Genomic DNA, 20,776 nt, shown 5'->3' on the forward strand with positions numbered 1-20,776 from the left:
TTCTATTTCGGATTTGCATCTACCGTTTATTAATTTTAACATCTGAGCAGAGTCAGGTTTGAAGGACCTCATGCAATTCAAAAAAAAAAAAACTCGAGAATGTTGTAAGCCTTGCATAACCGATGGTTTGGCCTGAGAACCTTGACCGTGTTATGAAGCCTAAGATTACTTTAGTCACAGGGTGTTAAATCTGTAAAAGTTTGCTGCCACAAGCGGTTGTAGATGCAGACTCATTGGATTTACTTAAGGCAGAGATAGGCAGGTTCTTGTTCACTAGGGCAGGAAAGTGTGAAAGCAGGGTGTGGGCATCACCGGATTAAGTGGATCAGCCCATATTTGAATTATGGAGCAGACTTGATGTGCGAATGGATACTTCCACTAAACCTTAAGGTCGTATCATCTAAGATATCGGGGCTCTGTTTCAATACTTATTTCTTCAGCAGCTTCTACAGTGCACGACGTACAAGCGTACGGAAGTCAGCCAGTGAGAAAAGCGAGAAGAGTTTAAAAGGAATACATGTTTATGCAACGGCCGTCGGGGGAGTGGACGTCGGATTCGATAATGCAGAGTCGAAAAACTTTAGCACAACGGAGCTTCGACGATAAAGGTTCAAGACAATGCAGCTTATCTGTGCAAATGCTTGCAGGATGTATGAGTGAGAAGCCACATTTCTGTTCTCGGTGTCAGACGTTGGTGGTCCTAGAGACACCCTCTCTCCCAAACGACCAGATCTTCACCAGGGGTGTCGAGCTGTAGCTCCTTAACGACAGCGCTAGGGAACAGGAGGTTATGCCCCCTGAACCTTCTTTGGTCAATGAAAGTGAGGAGAGTGAAGAGCTATAACAGGGAGTCATTCCGAGTCCTGGACAGACGGATAAGTGGGAATTAATCCGGAGAGGGAAGGACAGGAGTCAGAGGCACCACTGCAGCTGTAGCCCTTCGCAATGAGTTTCCTGCATGAGTACTATTGTGGCGGGCAGACTACCTGGGTGAAGCAACAATGGTCCCACCAGTTGCAAAGAGTTAGCCCTGAGGCTCAAAAAGGTAGGAAAAGGAAGAAGATGGAGGCAATGTCAGGGGACTCTATATTTAGGGCTTCAGACAGGCGATTCTGTGGAGGCAAGGGGAAAAAAAGCGCTGTTGGTAGTTTGCCTCCCAAGTGCCAGGTTCCCGACGGTTATTGATCACGTCCATGATATCCTGAAGTTGGAAGGAGAACAGCTAGAGATGGCGGAACATATTGCGAGCAACGAATATGTAGGAAAAGGGAGGAATTCCTTTAAACAGACTTCTGGGAGTTTGGATGATATAACTCAAAGATAGTAGTAATCTCTGGATTACTGTCCATGCCACGTGATAATGAGATTGGAATAGATTGAGGTGGAAGATATATGCTTGGGTAATGGATTAGAGCAGGGACAGGAATTCAGATTTCTGGATCTTTTGGGGCAGGTGTGACTTGTAGATAAAATGACGGATTGCACTTGAATCCCAGTGGACGAATATACCGCGGGGAGCTTTGCTAAGTCTGTTGAGAAGAGCTCAAACCACAATTGCTGGGCAAGAAGGGTGGTAAACAAACTGAAGTGACAGAGGAAAGGGGTTTTACTCACAAATAAAGAAAGCTTGGAGACAGTGGGAAAGGGAAGATAAGGAGGTGACAGAGAACAGACACGCTCAGACCAATGGTTTAAGAAGTGTCTATTTTAACTCAAGTTGTATTATGAACAACGCAGAGGAGCTTTGAGTATGAATCAGCACTTGGATATATGACGTTGTGGCCATTACTGAGACTAGAATGGTTGATGTGCAGGTATAGCTAATTCAACTGTCAGACTTTAGACGTTTTAGAAAGTACAGGGAGCGAGGCAAAAGAGGTGGGGGCGTGACACTATTGATCAGGCATAGTGCCACGGCTGCTAAGGAAGAAGTCATGCAAGTGTTACGTATTCAGGCAACAATAAATATATGAGTTTGGAAAGGGGTTTTATAACAAACAACACATTTATTAAACACTGAAAACAAAATCCCCCAAAAGTAAACAAACACTAACGGAACCGGAAACCAGCTGCTGTGCGGCAGCTTAAACAGTTCTTAAAGCAATGTTGCAAAAAAAAACAGTTTTTTTAAGGTAGTATTGCCAAAAGTTCGAAATGCTCATGGTCCATTTTAAAGGAGAGACTTTATAAGACGATTTAAATTCTCTTTCACGGTGCTTTGCTTCAGTCCCCGACGTCGAACTTTCCCCACGAAGAATTTACGAAACGAAACTGCTTCAAGGCACTGACGTTTCCTTTGTCACACTGTCCTCAATCTTCTGCTATCCCGCAGAGATTAACACGAGAACAGTTAACGAATTCCTTACGAATAAGGATTAAGTAAGGACAAACCGGTTTCACCGTCGTAAATCGATCCCTCGATCTTTAACTCCCGAAATACGATCTTCACTCTCCACTGATTGTCAAACTAGCAGTATTGTAAGGAACCTGCTGGCAATGACCTTTTACAATTTAGTCATTAGATAAAACTTCATCTTTCAACTAAACTGCGTCATCATATTAAATCAGGCAGTGGCATGAAGTCCACATGGCAAATCCAGCCACGAACTGCCCTTCCTCACAGGGTGTGGTCTTCCTCTTATAACCTGTAAAAAAAACCTCTCACATGGTCTTTACTGGCGGGATAATGACATCACTCCACCATCAGAAGATCATTACCTCAAGTCCAGTATAGCTTCAACACCAGTCACGTGACAGGGATACCACTATCATGTCACGAATACGTAACACAAGACACTACGGAGTCTCTGTGAAGGAAGGATGCAACAGGAAGGGTTCAATAGCCCGGCTGGGTGTGTTAATAGACATACCAATAGTAACAGTGACATCGAGGAGCAGAGAGAAGGACAGATTCTACAAAGGTGTAGAAATAACATGTTGTCCTGGTGGGAAAGTCTAATTTTCCAAATATTGATTGCCATCTCCGTAGAACAATGGGTTCAGGATCGATGTAATTTATTAGGAGTGCTCAGGAAGGTTTCTTGACACAATGTATGGATAAGCCTACAGGAGGAGAGGTTATATTTGATCTGGTTTTTGGAAATGAGACTGTTCCCGTGTCAGGTCTATCAGTGGAAGTACACTTTTGAGATTGTGATTACAAATCTATATCCTTTACCATCGCACTGGAGAGAGATAGTGAAAGTCAACTTTCGGAAACATTTCCGTGCAGTAAGGGGAAATATAAGATTATCAGGCAGGAACTTGGAAGGCAAAATTTGAAAAAAACAGATCTCAGTGAAACGTACGGGAATTAAAACTGCGGCAAGTGTTCAGGGGATATTTACATGGGCTCATGCATAAGTACGATACAATGAGACAGGAAAACGATCGCAGGATACGGCATCTGTGGTGCACAAAGGGTTGTCGTAAATCTAATCAAGAAGGAAAGAAGAGCTTAGGAAAGGTGAAAAAACTGGGTAATCATAGAGATCTAGAAGATTATAAGGCTAGCTGGAATGAGCTTAATAATGCGAGAAGGAGAGCCGGCAGGAGCCATGAGAAGGCCAATGTAGACAGGATTAAGGGAAACTCCAAGGCATTCTGCAAGTATGTGAACAGCAAGCGGATAAGACGTGAGCTATTAGACCAAATCATGTGCTAAAGTGGAAAAGTGTGCAGGGAAGCTTAAAAGATAGAAGAGGTATTTAATTATTTCTTTGCTTCAGTATTCAATACGGAAAATGAACTTCATGATTGGAGGGATATCTTGCACTGGACTGAAAAGCTTGAGCATGTGCATATTAAGGAAGAGGATGTGCTGGAGCTTTTAAAATGCATCAAGCTGAAAGGCACCGGGAACGGACGGAATCTAAACCATGCTACAATGCGAAACGAAGGAAGAGATTGCTGAGATCCTGGCGATGAACTTACAATCATCAATGAGGACGACAGAGGTTCCGGAGGACTGGAGGGTTGTGCACACTGTTCACTTATTCAAGAAAGAGAGTAGACTTAGCCCCGGAATTTATAGAGCTTTGATCTTACTTCAGTGGTTGATAAATTGATGGAGAATATCCTGAAAACATGATTTATGAACATTAGGAGAGGTGGACTATGATTAGGAATATTCAAAATGGCTTGGTCAAAGAGAGGTCAAAGCCTTACGAACTTGATGGAATTTTTTGAGCAGGTTACTAAACAGATTGAAGAACGAAGAGCCGGAGATGTAGTTTAGATGGATTTCAGCGAGCCATTTGATAAGGTACCCACAAAAGGCTTATTGATACAGCAAAGAGGCATGGGATCCAAGGGGACATTGCTTTGAGGATACGGAACTGGCTTTCCACAGAGGGCTAAGAGTGGTTGTAGATATTTCATATTCTGCATGGGGATTGGTGTTTAGTGGTGTGCGTGAGGTATCTTTTGTGGGACCACTAATCTCCGTGATCTTATGTGACCTGAATTAAAAAGTGGAGGAATGGGTTAGTTAATTTGCTGAAGACTCAACGGCTGGGGGTGTTGTGCAAGGTGTGTAGGGGTGTCAGATTTTCCAAGGAGACATTGATAGGGCTTAGCATTTGCAAATGGAGCTCAAAACAGAGAAGTGTGAGGTGGTTCATTTTGGTTGGACAAACTTAAAGACAAAATATAGCATTCATGGTAAGTCACTTGGCAGTGTGGAGGATCAGACAAACCTTGGGCACCGAGTACATAGGGAACTCAAAGCTGCTACGTAAGTTGACTCCCTGGTGAACAATGATGACGGTACATTCGCCTTTATCAACCATGGGACTGAGTTTAAGAGCCGACAGGGGATGTTACAGATTTCTCGGAACCTGGTCAGACCCCACTTGTGGTAGAGTGCTGAGTTCTGATCGCCTCATTACAGGAAGGTTGTAAAAACTTTAGAAATGTTGCTGTAGAGTATTGCCAGAATGTTGCCTGGATTGGGGGGCATGCCTTATAAGAATAGGCGAGTGAACTCGTTATTTTCTCCCTGGAGCGACGGAGGATGACTGGTGACCTGACAGAGGTGAACAAGATAATGAAATATATTTATTGCGTGGATCGCCAGACGCTTTTACCCATGGCAGAAATGGCTTAAACGAGAGTTCACGGTTTTGAGGAGTTCTTAACTAGGAACAGACGGGATGTCATGGGTACGTTTTGTTACGTAGAAAGTGGTAATTGCGTGGAATGGGCTACCGGCTGCGGTGATGGAGCTGGAAACAGTAGACTTTTAAGCGGCTGCTAGATAGGTACATGGAGCCGAGAAAAACAAAAAGCTCTGGGAAAGTTTAGGTAGATAATAAGTAAGGGCAGGTTCTGCACAGCCTTGACGAACGGAGGGTCTGTTTGTGCTGTAGGTTTTCTATGGATCTGCTTCTTCATGATTCTAGTTCACAAAAGATCAAGTAGATTGGAAAAAAAAAAGACATTTTCGAAAACGGAACAGATATATAAGGACTTTGCATGGACTAGGGAGCATGTCTTATGAGACTAAGCTGAGTGAATGGGTTATTCAGTTCCAGTTCCTGACTTTTGCACACAATGGTATATTTAATATTCCTTCACTGCTTTCGACAGCATTGACATATCTGGACATACATTCAGATCCACAAATCTGAAACACAAGACAATGAACCAAACTGTCAGCAATGCATTTACCTGTCTTATAATTATATGCTTAACATTAACGGGGAAGTCACAAACTTCAATTAAGAGAATACAACCCACGAGATGCTGTGCTTACTTGCTTTCCTCATTAACCGCATTCTCATTTCAGAACAACATCCTTTAGCCAATTGTTGACGTTGCTACACATGCATACAGTGCTCTCTGTTTGATCCCATACACTTCAAGATTGCAGGGTCACCGGCCCAATATAAGCCAGCCGTTAAGAACTGAGAGCAATATAACCCATACAGAAGCTTTGCAACAGTTCACCGAGTCTATTCCCAGAACCAATGAATCGTCTATTTTTGTTGGACCTCTTTCCTCTCGCATCTCCACTTAGCTGCAGAGCCTGAGTTAGTGCCAAGGACCTGACTACTATGGTACTCCTATATGTTTGTGAACGTTAAGATGACATGTCGAGAACGAATTGTGATTATTGAGTGCTGTTCTACTATGGCGAATGGAACTGAACAATCCAAGATGCTGTCTCTGTAAATTATTTATTTTGTTTTTTTGCCAGGAAACATGAAGTGTGTAGTTGTTAAACAAACCAAACATGTGGCATCATTTATGGAAACAATCGACTTGTGTCTGTATTTTAGAAAACTTTAATGAATGAATGTCAATTTGCAGTAATGAACATTACAGCTTTAAAACAGAAATTTAATCCATGTCTTTGCTGGCTTCAAAAGGTGGTACATTCTTTCATGTTAACTTAAAAGTGACTAGTTCCGTAAGAAAAATCCATTGCTTCCTATTTTCAAGCTATTACTTTACCTGTGAAAACAAGACAAATAGAAAATAGACAAAGTCAGTAACGGCCTGAGATTAGAGACCCCGCAAGATGTTAACGTCATCAGCATTTGGTCATCATCTCCAAATGCAGGGAAAGATAAGTGAAAAAAAAAAGTTATCACCTTCACTAGAGTTAGCGCAGCGCTGTAGGAAACACTCAGGAAGAACAAGATGATGAACGTGGAAGCAGTTGTCCATAAGTTGTCTGTGTCTTCTCCATAGTCTTCAATTCCAATATCTTCTGCAGAAACTAACGGAAGCAGAAATGACATACATTTACGCGGTTGTCCATTGCAGGATCTGATTTCTTTCTTATTTTAACACGATGTAGTTGTATTTACATAATTAATTTCCATTGAAATTACAGTATCAATGTAATTGTTATCAATCGTTGCTGGCAGCATTTATAAATTAATTTCTGAGTGTCAGTGAATATGCGAGAGTTGTTAAATTTATGTATTTCTTGTACTTGAGCATTCCTATTTGTATAACATTGCGTGCAACAGTTAACTGTTTTTTTTTTCTGACCTATATTTGAAAAGTATACAATGTTATTGTACGCAAGAGATCATTTGCTTGCTACGTTTGATAATACTAGTTTTCAAAATTCACAGCTTAGAAAGAAATCGTTAACGCAATTTAATGGACAGAAATAGAGAAGGCAATAAGGCTGACAAAACATTTTGATTTAAAATAGATATTAGAGTGAATTGGCATTTACTCAATACTAGTTAGTGAGATTTCCTGTATAATATCACATGTTTATATATCTGCTGTAAGACTCAGTCCAAACTCCAGCTGTCGAAAATTACGTGAAGCATTTTAGTGTAGGGTTATGTGAATATTGTTTTTCCATGGAGATATATGATTCTGTATTTAATTTCCAAACCAGTCTCTGTACGGGCGCACGTGCAACAGACTGGTGTCCTTGTGCACAGGTTTCCAAACATGACCACAAAAGCGATGGAGGCTCCAGCTTATCAATTTGTGAATTTCCTCTCAAATTTAGATTTTGATGTGCAAGAGGTGTGGTAATTTTGGGCGTGTGTATGTTATAATTTAGAGTATAAGGACATGGTTATTAGTTGTATTAATGGAAGTTTACAGTAGGATATATGGATTTCGGGAACTGTAATACTGATGTAAGCTTAAACATATATGTATATGCCTCAGCTAATGTTTATATGCTTGCAACTTACTGAGGCTTCATGTACTGACGTGTAATAAAAGAAAATAACGAAATAATGAATGATATAAAATATATGGATATACTCTTTCTCCTAAAACTCCGGGAAAGCCAAGTTCAAAGAAAAGTGTTCTATCAGACTAGTCTAATTTGTGAAAGCTGCTGTTATATTAACTGAGATGATATTTGATTGTTACCCTACATCCTACACCCCTATTTAAATTTCATATCTTTTGCCTCCACAGATCAACTAACATGATGAGACAGAGCAGTACATTTATTGTAGAGAAAATTAAATAAACAAGCTTGAGTTTCCTCCTAGAAGGGTTCCCTAGATTTTCTTTCTCAATTATTGGCCCATTTTCTTTAATTTTTATGTTCGTAGTATATATTCATGAACACGAATTGGCCGTTTTTTCTCTGCTCCAGACATACGTAACAAAGTAGCATATTCACTTTCACGCGCTCATTACGAATGCAATATTCCCCCGGTTTATTGATAAATCTATATTTATGTGTTTGTTAGTGACTGCGTCTAAGTTCAGGGTTATTTGAGTGATGTGCCAGGCATATATTGTTGACCTGCTGTTCAAACCGCATTTCTCGGACTGCCGTGTTGTGCATATATTTCTGATGTTGGAAAGAGCATTTTAAGGAACGTTAGCATCATGAAAATGGTGACCCCTTCAGTGCACTCTTTGTTATCAGGCCCGGATAATCATTTATTTGATACCGACAAAATAAATGTATTTTCGTGTATGCATAGAATCCTCGTCATCGTGTAGTGCAAAAAATGTATGCTACTCTCGGGTGCAAAATGTGTTACACATTTATCCCAGGACTGATTATCACTACAAAGTGCAATGACTGACACTGTTCTACGGTTGTGTATAAAGCGGATGCAAAAAAAAAGAAGGAAATAGTTAATCCCAGTACTCTCGATCCGACTCTGGAAAATTGTGTTCTAACGTCCCTTGTAATCCTCTGTTGACGCAGCTATACATTGTCTTATAACACTTGGTGTATAGGGGTCCACGTAAAAAAAAAAAATAAATAAAAAAAAAAAAAAAAAAAAAAAAAACTCGAAACCCTGTAAGGCCTTGTTTTCTCAAGTTTCCGAAACCAATAAGAGCTCTTGTGGACAGTGCAAAATTTGCTGGAAAATATTTATTGATACTTATTTAAACATGTGATGAAAACGATAAAATTATTATTGACAATTATCGACAGTATCCATCAGTGCAAGGGATATGTTGACAAAACTGGGTTTACCACTGGACCGATTAACGGTTCTTGCGATGGTCTTCATCGGGAGGGTTTCATGTGCGACAACACAGGAAAAAGAAGCACCTCGCAACCACTGTTCCGAACGAACAGACAACAAGCTGTACATGAAGAATGAATTGTTGCCGTTCTCTGCCTCAACTGCAGTATTCTTGTACATTCGTGAATCTACCGGCGTGTCTTCGACCGTCCAAGTGACGAAAATCCTGCGAGGCGAGAACGCTCTCACTAAGCAGGTGAGGATGACGGAGTTCTCAGTGGACTCTTCACTTGTTGGCGGAAGAAGGACAGAGACGGAAGGTTGCTGAGGATGCAAGGCTGTGTAAAAACGGGGAAAACAATTAATATACCAGGAAGTAATGAGATGAAAAGAGGATAGTTCAGAATGGAAGAAACAGACATTCGGCAGAAATATTAAAGTACAGCGTTTCACTACTGTCAATTTTCCGTAACCGTGCTTGTGTTTGGAGTAAGAATACACTGTCGGTACACGTTTCTTCAAGTACCCGAGGCGCATTACAAGAGTATTTGGCCCCTCGAATTAATGTTAATCATTATACCATCTGGATCTCTGCTGAGAGTTTAACAGAATAAGTTGATACCATTCTTAATTTTAGGACAAGTGAATCATTCTGTTATCCTGGCGCATTAATTAAACTTTATCAATTCCTCGATGTGTCACGGAACATATTCGCAAAGGGTATAATTGAGTTAAACTTTCATTGGAAGAATGTTCCAGCGACATGATTATGGATAGCTAAGTACAGTTCACTTGCAGAGAAAATGAAAAAGGGAGGTATTGTAGAAAGGAGTTTGGATATTCTTGGAGTGATAAGGTAAACAAAGTGGATATCAGCTATTTCGTTCAGATCTATCTTCTGGTTTCCATTACATCTTAAACGGACTCCGACTGATTAGGATGAAAGAGCGTCTCGAATTGCGACGATGGTTTCAGCAGATGATTCAGTGTATATGATGATGGATAAGAAACCAAAATGGTTTGCCGAGAAGTACCAGTCGGGACATTTTTCGCAGATATTGGCAACCTGCTGATTGGTCTCCGCCAGCTGTTTTGATTAACCTCAATGAAAAAAGTGCATATTTGCCGCTCCCACAAAATAAAGTCATACTTTACCAATCCCAGTTTACCTTCTTCCTTGCGGATGTATGCTCTTTTTGGGGTCGGCATTTCTTCGTGGCTCACCAAGCATTCGAATATTGCCCCACTCAACCAAGATTGTGTAGAAGTTTTAAGGTTGCTGATCACGCTATGGAGGGAATTTCCTGGCTGGTAGGCAATCTCTGATTTCAGCTCTTTTTTTCCTTCCATCCAAGTCACTTGGATGCCGTAAGGCGCATTAGTGATGACGCATGTTAAGGTGACGCTCGCCTCTAGTAAGACTTGCTCCACTGGTGGTTCTTGAATGGTTACTTGTACTTCTTCGCATGGACATGTATCTATGGCAAATTAACATCAGTTAAATACCCACAACTGAATCGGGAGTCTGAAATTACTCTTCTCAGTTTGAAAAAATACATGAACATTTCCGATCTCTCCGACTCCAGACAGTTCTCTCGAATAGAATAATATGTTGTTTTGTGTTTGTCCTAAAGTAAAGAAGTGCTAAATTTGGACTGAGGTCGATACTCACAGTGACATGTGGACTTTTCTCTGATACGTCTCTTACCTTGATTATAGCTGATATTTCGACTTTGCATGTAGTTTTTGTGCGTAACCTGGCAGGTATAGACAACGCCTTCGAACCAGTCCGTCGCAGGGAATGTAATTTGGCTTGTCGCTGAGAAGTTTCCATTCACCTTAAAAGGAGGGGATGTGACGACGTCGGAATCCACCGGCTGTCCTTCTTTCAGCCAGTGCACGGTGAATTGCTGCGGTTGGAATTCGTTTATAGAACATACTGCGGTCCCTCTTCTGCTCCTCCTAATATCTTCAAGGGAGCTCACGGAGATAACGACAGTTGGATGAATCACCACTAGATCTTGAACAAAATAAACGTACTTTTTAAAATGGTTTCAATATTGCAAGAAGACATTGAGGAAGAGATCCGTTAATCATCGAGGATTCCACAACACAAGCAAGAAAATAATTTAGTTGAATTACCCATTCTTCCTGAGGAATATCTGCTCATGTCTCACCGTACTCTAGTAACAAGTTGTAGTACAAATAGGAATTTAGTTGTGGAGAATTGAATGCATTTTCCTTATAACGCGTTTTCCCGTCTCTGTGATTGTGGGTCTCCTTCCAAGACACCTAGTGTACGCTTACAAAGCTTAATGGGGTAACTTGTTCAACATTTCAGTTAGCATTGGGGATAATCTCGTGTCCCTCCAGGTAAAGGTGTGGCCGCAGAAGGACAGGAGCGGAAGAGTTGCAGTTTTGTGGAAGACAGAAATCTTTGATTGGAAAGATTGGTCTGTAGAAATGTGCAGAGTTTAACCAGAAGTCGGAAGGAGGGTTGGTTGGTTTGTTAGAGCCGTTGGGTAGGTTTAACTAATGTTCGCTAGAGCTGTCAGACATAGTGTAAGAGACCATGAGGTAAGATATTCTGTTGCATGGTTTCAAACGTAATGTTTTCTCATGAAAAGTATGATATAATCATATCATGCATCAGTTCTTGGAAACGAGATGATGTTGGAATTTCTGGAAGTAATATGTCCGAAGGGAGACGGAGGGAGTTAAAAGATGTCGTGGAGTATCATTGGAGATGAGACTTTGTATCACAGCGGATATAATGTAATTACGTTATTGGATGTATTTTATCAACCCCGCCCAGAATGCAACAGAAGCACATGTGTTAGGAATGGAGGCAGATGGGCTGGAGGGCTATAAAGTACAGGTGTATAATATTTTAGGGGTGGAACCGTGGGCGATGTAGCTACAACTTTGGCGGTGGCCGCTTTGTTCTCACTTGTCACGGGTGTTTTACCAGGTGACTGTAAGCCAGAGAATATTATTATTTTGATAATGAATGTTGATAAGGATCTATACTCAACATTGTCTGTAGTGTTATGTGACGTGGGGAATGGTGTCCATGGGAATGCTTATTTTTAGCAGAGACGGCAGAAGTGGCTTGTCACTCTTTTCTACTGTTCAGTTACTTTACACGAGAAAGGTCTCCAACTATTATCAGTACTCTTCAAAGGTTGTCAATCTGGCTTCAGTGGACTCATAGTCAGGAGTGGCGATTCACAAGTTGCTCATATATCAATAACCAACTGCTCTCACTGTTTCAATTAACACTGATTGCCGAGCTAATCAGATACTACATCTTTCGCAATGATGGTGTATATGACAGCGGAGTGAACTGGCACCTTATATCTGCTTTAGTCGAGATATTTTTCCAACCTACATTGCGTTAAGTGAGATGTAGGAAGAGAAATGACTGAAGCAGAACGTTTGAACGCCATGGAAATAGTGGAGACAGAGATATTGGAATCATTTGTCATGTTCGCTGTTCAATTGAAGATTTGAGAGCTATAATGGATGAATCGGTAAGATTGATCTTAATATGGTTGAAATCCTCGGAACAATAGATAGGCCTATCCTGCACTGTACTTCTCTCCCTGTTATATTCTGTGTCATTTTGAAATGTCATTAATTAGACTTATAGATTTTCTCTTGGTTTTGAACGCTGTACGGAGAACAAAAAAAAAACATAAAGTGTTTCAAATTCACTAAGCGTTTCGCGGTTTATAGCACAGTTCTTAGTACTTTAGAGAAAAAAAAAAGAATAACGACTTGCTCAGACATCCTGTGTTGCTCGCATAAGTTTGTTCTGAGAACAAACACAGTAAATGCCTGATTTTACTGTGGAAGTTAAAAGAACTAGGCGTTATGTAAGTTGAGAGCTAAGATAATGACAATTGAAGAGCAAATGTATGCCACCCATGGAAATACATCTGTGGAAATAAGATCAACATGGGCGTTACAGAACAGTATGTGGTGATCCAAAGGCACCCTGCAGAACGAATGTGGCTTGGAGAATAGGACATCTAGAAGATGTTAATTCATTTTCACTGCATTTAAAACATGTCTTGTATAATTTTTAAACCTTACGTTCTCTACACGAATTTTACCCAAAGTTTATCCCAACACTGACCTCGAGGTAGCACTGGAATTTTCTGGACTGTATTTTTATACTGAACGACACAATAGATGGCGCTGCTCCCCGATGCTGTCTCGCTGACAGTTAACCCGCTGCTGCGTGTATAAGTTCCTTGCTTGTTCAACACAGCCGGATAGGTATTCATTCCTGTTGTGATGTTCGCTTCATCTTTCTCCCAGTAGAGGCTGATACCCACCGGGGAGTAATCCTTCGCCAAGCAGCCGACGGTGACTGTTTCAACGGCACTGGATTGTTCACAGGAAAAGAGAGGGTAGACGGTGGGTGCAGACTCTTCCGCTGAAAGAACATGAACACATAAATAGATTAAGTTTTTATTTTTGGCTTTTCCAATACTCGAAGAAACAGAACGTATTGTACTATTGGCGGTGGTGGGGGGGGGGGGGGATAGGTTTCTATTTGCCGATACCACCATAATCATTTACTAATCACAGGGAAATACAAATAGCATCTATTTACCTTGATGTGCTTGCCACAAATATATACCCAAAGCATTCTCTGGTGAACACGATAGGGTGTCACCACGTGTCAGAATCAAGTCAATGTCACATGTATTTGCCCGAGCTCTCGTCATCATGGAAATAAAACACCTTTTCACTACATTTGTTTTTGTTCTTTCTACACTGATTCTCTGGATTCCAGATATAACGATGCCAACACAATAAACAGATCAGTTAACGGGCATACAAGTTTGGCGAAGAGATTCGTGGATCCTGACTTTTTAGAAATTTCTGTTATTAATGCCAGTCAGCAATTTGAAAGTGAGAGTTTATATCGAAAATGTTTGGAAATTAATTGGAGAACACCAGCTCGAGTGGCGACGAGTTTGCCTTCACTGTAATTCCGTGTTGTGATTGGTAAAACTCTCTCTCTCTCTCTCTCTCTCTCTCTCTCTCTCTATCGCTCTCGCTCTCTCTATCTGTCTACATATAAATCTACACATATATATATATATATATGTGTGTGAAATATTCAAAATAGACACTATTGATCCAATAGTAATTTCTGCCGTGACGTAAAACTCCAAGCTGTATGTATTATACTAATATTTTTAAAACATGCAGGCAAATTAAAAAAAAAAGCTTCGCTATATTCTACAGCGCTTTTCCACGCAATTCAGCGTAGCATGCATCTCGAATGACCTTTGGCTCAATTAGATATCTTCAAGGACAATCTCCTAACATGGATATTTCACTCAGTGCTGTCGTATGCATCTCTTTACTGAAAAGATTCGCCGTTTTCACGAAAATCACATATATATATATATATATATATATATATATATATATATATATATATATATATATATATATCATCAGAGCCTTACAAGCTTATATATTTTTGGAACGATCAGATGAGACTGCTTAGGGAAATGTTGCTAAACGTTTCCTAGTTAATCCTGGCATAAATATAACAGACACACAGGTAGCAAAGATTGCATTTGAGAGATTTAAATGAATAATTTCGCAATAGTATGTAACAGAGAACTACAACGTTCGCATACTTTCTCGGAAAGCATGCTACTCAGGTAAATCGATTAACAAATGTTCATGTTATCATATCTTACGGGGCACGACAGTAGTTTGTGCCAGAGATACACATTTTTTTATCGTCTGGCTGGCTCAATTCGTCTCGAAGTCCAGTGAAGATGCCACGGCAACTCCGGCCAGCACAGTCACACTGTAGTAGAATAACTCAGGTATTCGTACTGATGTCAATGACCAAATTTCGTTTTGTCTGTTTGAATTGTGGTAGTTTACACACAGAGGGGTATGTCCAACGAATACTCTTCACATTGTTATAGCAAAGATACATGCATGAGCGAGATTTAAGAAAGTATTAGATACCCACAAAGATAGAGAAATATCTCGAGTGCAAAACAGTAGGTTGGTCTCATTGGAGATCAGGAGAAGCAATCTGCACATTTCTGTGGGCCCAATGGCCTGCACTGTGCTGCAGTGTTCAATTTCTCCAGTCTTATGACATTTGAAATTTTTGAGGTAAACCAATGACTTTATGTTTCTTTTAAAGACCGTTCAGTCATAACTCCAATCAAAGTATTGTCTAGTTGAAATAACAGAACTGCTTGTCACTCCGTTCATGTTGCATGATCCACATATTTGAAGAAAAATATGACATGTTTCATTTAAGCTTAGGCCTATATGTCCTGCACTTTGAAATGTTCAAACTTAAGTTAATATTCAAAATTTCAATAATTAAATCAACGACATGTAAATGACTTACTGTGTAGAGGTACGGGTAAATATATATAAAACAAATACAAACTCGATTGCTCTTCTCCAAAAGAAAACCATACGAATTGTGAATAAGGAAAGTTGTTATGTGCAAACCAATCTACTATCTATTCAAATAAATACATTAAAATTCAGAGGTTGGTTGATTTTTAAATAATACAATCTGTGTATAAAACATAAAAAAAGGCAGTTACCACAAAGTATCCAATAACTGTTCAAAATGAGAGAAAATCTACCTGATTTGTGAGGAACATGTATATTCCAGAAATAAAGGATAAGAAGAAATGTTAAAAAAGGTATTGTATTTCAGTCAGTGAGGTATTGTATTTCAATCAACGGAACATTTGTAGTCAGAATTTAAAAGCATACATCACACTAAACAAGTTCAACATTAAAAAAATGAACAACTACAATATACATGATTTAAAATGAATGTGAGTATTATCAATAAATTAAACTGGAAATTGGTTATTGTATTAAAAGATTATATTTTTTTTGTTTTGATATGATGATTGACGTCAAATATGTTTTTGTATCAGTAAGAGGGGGAGGCGTAATAAACTGTAGCTTATGCCTGCACCCTTTCCATCTGTTTAAACATTATTATTATTATTTTACTTTGATTTATGAAATCAACATTATGAAATCATCCTTGAAAAGGATTTTTTTTATGTATCCACTGACCAAATAACAAATTAATTCTGCGTTTGTGGTAATCTAATGTTACAATGTCTAAAGCAGAAATGCATTCTTCTGCTCTAATCGAAAGATCAAAACCAGCATTAGAATCAGCTATACTACTCGCATTTATTAAACAATGCCACTCCTGCCCAGAACTTAAAATAATACCCTTCGAAACAAATTCACTGTAATGACCTTGAGCGGTTTATTTATTCATATCACTGATTGGTCTGCAGTTTATAAATTGTTATGGTAGCCCACAATATCACAATATGAATTTGAATTCATGGAATGTATTTAACAGATAATGCCGCATTAGCATTCCAACTATACTGGTTAAATTATCCACTGCAGGATTTGAAATTATTAGTAAAGACATTCTTAGTTTGAGGCTGATGAAAATACGTTTATTTTCCTATTTGACTCACTTAATATATGCTGGTGTTTGGATCAATGGGTGGCAATACGATTCAGCAGTACAAATTATATTTCTCAAACCGTATCTGTTGTTTAACTACAATTTGCCGTATTTTTTTTTTATCTTTAACAACAAAAAACTGATCAATGCAAATTAACTACACCTGATGAAAACAAAAAAAAAAAAAAAAGAAATGACATAGAAATGATTCAGCTTAATCACATGAAAATAAGTTATATCGGATGTTTCAGATCATTTGGGACACAGCTTCTGCATTACCTAACGACGGTGGTCTTTTAAGCCCATTTTCTACCTCCTCATAATACCCGCTTCACTACTCCTCCCGCGGCGTTTACAACCCTATCTAACAGCTAATTTCGCAGATTCAATTTTTCAATCGAAAGAAACTCCTTCTTGTTCGTAATTTTGTGGTCTATTGTCTAATTTTAAATCTGATGACGCGACTTCTTAACTATCGGACCCGACAATTCCTGAATGCGGATAAAATCATCTGCGCATCGATTTTATGCAGGCCTTTGTTAGATGTCTAATAGCTTAAACCCCTCAAGTCAGTGAGAAGAAAGTGAACACGCATTCCCTGAGATAATGCTAAATATCAGACAATACTTGAATCATTATTCCATGGATCGCTTCATAAATATCCAGATTCTGTTCTACTGTGATACTACTTCTAGTTGCATCACCACGATATGGTTTAGATAGATGCATGCGATTCTTGAACTGTTGCATATTTGTAGAGCTGCAGAGCTTCCTCTCTGCAAGCCATATTGGGAGCTGGTTCACTGTCCGACAATCTGATTCTACTAATGAATGCATATATTCACAAAGGACGTTGCATTGTACTCTCATTCATGTTCTGTTTTACTCTTCGCAAATAGGAGCAATAGATTAAAATGGAAAATCTTCCATTGTACAGGATAGACAGGTATAACTGAGGTTTATCGAAGCTGCAATTCGGAACAATCTAAGAGCATCGGGTTGTTGTAACGGAGACAGGTCATTATCTAATTCAGCAAATGAATACTAATTCATTAATACTTTTTGTATCAACGTGTCTACAGTAAGCTGAATTCCATAATCTCCTTGCAGCATAATGACAAATTATTTATGAAAGCGACATTCAACGAGCTTTCAATTAAAGCCAAAAATAATCAGAGGAAAAAATAATCAAAATCAGAAACTAAATATTGAATTAAAATTCAATAAAACAGTTTTTTGAAAAAAATATTTTGCTACTTACCAGCTGTCACCGTCAACAGGGTGCCTCCTCCCCAGTAACCCATATTATCACAGTGATATATTGCCTAGGTTGCATCACACAATTACCGGCTCTGCAAATAGCATGCAAAAAATCGACAATTGTGTATATATTCATAATTCAATAAAATAAGCTATTGCTGATTATTAGAAAACATGAGTGCGTTAAGGCATGCGTTATTTCTCCGATATAAGATAACGTAATACTGTGTGTCAGGCATGCTGCCAAAATATCATGTGACTTCTTCACAGATAAATGTCGAATATATCTAAGCTGGTTCATTCCGACTAATTAGTGATTTGTGCATAAGTAGGAAGAGTGCATCAAGAATGATAGCGAAACATCGAACGAAAGAAGAAAAAAAAAACAACAAAAGTACATAATTAGAGATCAGAAAGTTTTTGTATTGCAGGCACAGACTGTGCCATCCATAGGCACAGTGAGACAAGCCCTGGCAAATAATCATCAGCTTGTCTGCTAATGTTGTCCTTTCGTTTTCCATCCATAGATGGCTTCGCTTTCATGGAACTTCACGACATTTTTCTTTTATTTTTGTTGTTTTTTTATCGATATCTATAAATGCCCAAAAGGGTTGATTTCAATGTCTATCCAGTATCATCTCTTGCTGTGCTGGTATTGTCAATAATCAGTAGACTACCTGTCCAGGTTTTTGTACGGGAAATTGCGCTGTTTACAGCACAGTGTGCCACTGTATCCACACAGTGAGACAGACCCAACAAAAAACCTGCAGACACTAACACGCACAATTTCTGCTTGAACTATGTTTGAATCTATTTTAAGTTATCCAACAGTTCACAAAGTGGATGAAATTGAAATGAAATCAATTCTTTTTCTCTCCCTGTACCGTTCACATTGAACCAAACAAAGTGATCTGCTCCTCAATTATGAACAACTGATGTCACAGTGCAGAAACAGGATTAAAATGCCACGTCAGTGCATTTGATGTTACGTGTGATACTTCGAAAAAATCATTGAAGAACATTTGCACTTAATTTATGTCCTGTCATTTTTGCAATTAAAATATTTACTCACTGTCAGATTATGATAGCAAATATGGTGTTTCAAGCCACCGTTATTGTACAGCCTAGACTCCTGTTCGCCGCACTGTGTCTCGCACAGTAATAGACAGCGGTATCGTCCGGTTGTAGCCGGCTCACTTCAACGCTGAACATATTGTTTGTGGAGTCTTTGGACGGCGTGAATCTGTCCTGGATGCCCGGGGCGAAATACTTGCTTGAAGGAGTGTAGTATGCAAGGAGCCATTCCAGCCCCTGTCCAGGGACCTGACGGACCAAGTACATATAGTAGCTACTGAGATCAAACCCGCTGGTTTTACATGTGAGCCTTACGGATTCTCCGGGTCTGACAGTCTCCGCTGAGGGCTGAGTCAACACGATATCGGAATGGACACCTGTAAATTTAATACAAAGGAAAAACCTGAGGATCAATATTGAGACAGTGACTCTTTTCTTTGAAATTTATAATGTAAAACGCTAGAGAATGGAAGATTGACTGAATCTTAAACAGTGAGAAATTTTTCCAACCCAAAATACGCACGCGTTAATAAAGCCAGAAATACGCCAACTGAAACCAGCGATTTCATCCTGCTGACGAATTCAACCGGAGCGACTCTGGACAGTACTTGATGGCATCCGACTGCGGGGACTTCGAACTATGGAGCGATGGCTGCCATTTAAGCAACCAAATACATGGGTGCTATAGTGGGCGGAGCCTATAAGATCAGAGGTATATTTGCTTAAGCGATGTTACATCACCAAAAATCAACCAGCTTGAGTCATACCTTCAAGGATGGTAGCAATTAGAATAAACGCAATGAATACATTTAACATAGAAGAGCCTCCTGCCACCCGATTCACGACTATATTGATTATCATCCCACTTGTTGATATACGTATCAATGTTCCAGATGATGAAGAGTAAAACGTTTTTGTCTAAGATCAATCCCGTGTGATTTTCAAGTTCAGTGCATTTCTCAGTAAGCTCGAGCTTGTTGATGCTGAAAGTCATCTTGAGTAAAATAAACATGAATGTCCGAAGTATGTGATAGATGGATCGCAAATTTATTGATTACCTTTACCAGACGTGGAAAACGAAATAAATTCACGCTCCTTGTAACAGTTATTCTTTGTTGTTATTTTCCCTTCTTCAATTAGTTGTTAACAACGTGGCTCAAATCTTCAAATATTTCATACCCAACTGAGTGGCAGGTTAGATTTACTTAAAATTACATTAAATTATGTACCATATAAATCATTTCAATAGTGGTTTTTTGTACAGGAATGCATTTGCAAACGTATATATTGATTCATTCCTCCTACAGACCTTAATCCGTTTAGCTTAAATGCTACATAAAACATAATGATGCTTAAAAATGTCATTGTCAAAGATGAAATTTCAATGATCATGGGGAGTCTAACACGAACATTTGCAGAAGTAAATGCATGGGCGGATCTCGATTCCAAATTCAACCGTAACAGAATTTTAATGGTGGACGTGATAAAAAAAATGTGGTACATTTTCTCGCAGTTGGCTGCATGTATGAACGGCAGTTAAAATCGTTAATGTGATCGAGAGCATCTATTTTGAATTACATTCAAAAACAAACGTACTTGGATTATTCTTTGCTGCACAGACGTGTTAAGATATTTCTAAAGCCTGGATGGATTCGAATAGTGATATCTACGTAGGAGACAAAAATGCAAACTGTAGAATGTTCCCATAAACTGCAGGAACAGAATGTCACCAGCGTAGGACCAGGGAAATATATGACAATATAGATAGATAGATAGATAGATAGATAGATAGATAGATAGTTAGATAGATAGATAGATAGATAGATAGATAGATAGATAGATAGATAGATAGATAGATAGATAGATAGATAGATAGATAGATAGATAGATAGATAGATAGATAGATAGATAGATAGATAGATAGATAGATAGATAGATAGATAGATAGATAGATAGATAGATAGATAGATAGATAGATAGATAGATAGATAGATAGATA

The 20,776-nt window shown here is 39.1% G+C and overlaps 1 gene segment (V, D, J or C); it reads right to left on the minus strand.

Moving 5' to 3' along the window:
• Positions 1 to 8,815: 8,815 nt before the first annotated feature.
• LOC132381704 (Ig heavy chain C region-like) lies at positions 8,816 to 19,410 on the minus strand. The segment is given in 7 exon segments: positions 8,816 to 9,262; positions 10,094 to 10,402; positions 10,633 to 10,944; positions 13,066 to 13,368; positions 17,705 to 17,768; positions 18,814 to 19,154; positions 19,301 to 19,410. Coding segments are annotated over 7 exon segments (1,767 nt in total).
• Between the last annotated feature and the right edge of the window lie 1,366 nt (positions 19,411 to 20,776).

Source organism: Hypanus sabinus, chromosome 26 (genome assembly GCF_030144855.1).
Source record: "Hypanus sabinus isolate sHypSab1 chromosome 26, sHypSab1.hap1, whole genome shotgun sequence".
Classification (NCBI taxonomy): domain Eukaryota; kingdom Metazoa; phylum Chordata; class Chondrichthyes; order Myliobatiformes; family Dasyatidae; genus Hypanus; species Hypanus sabinus.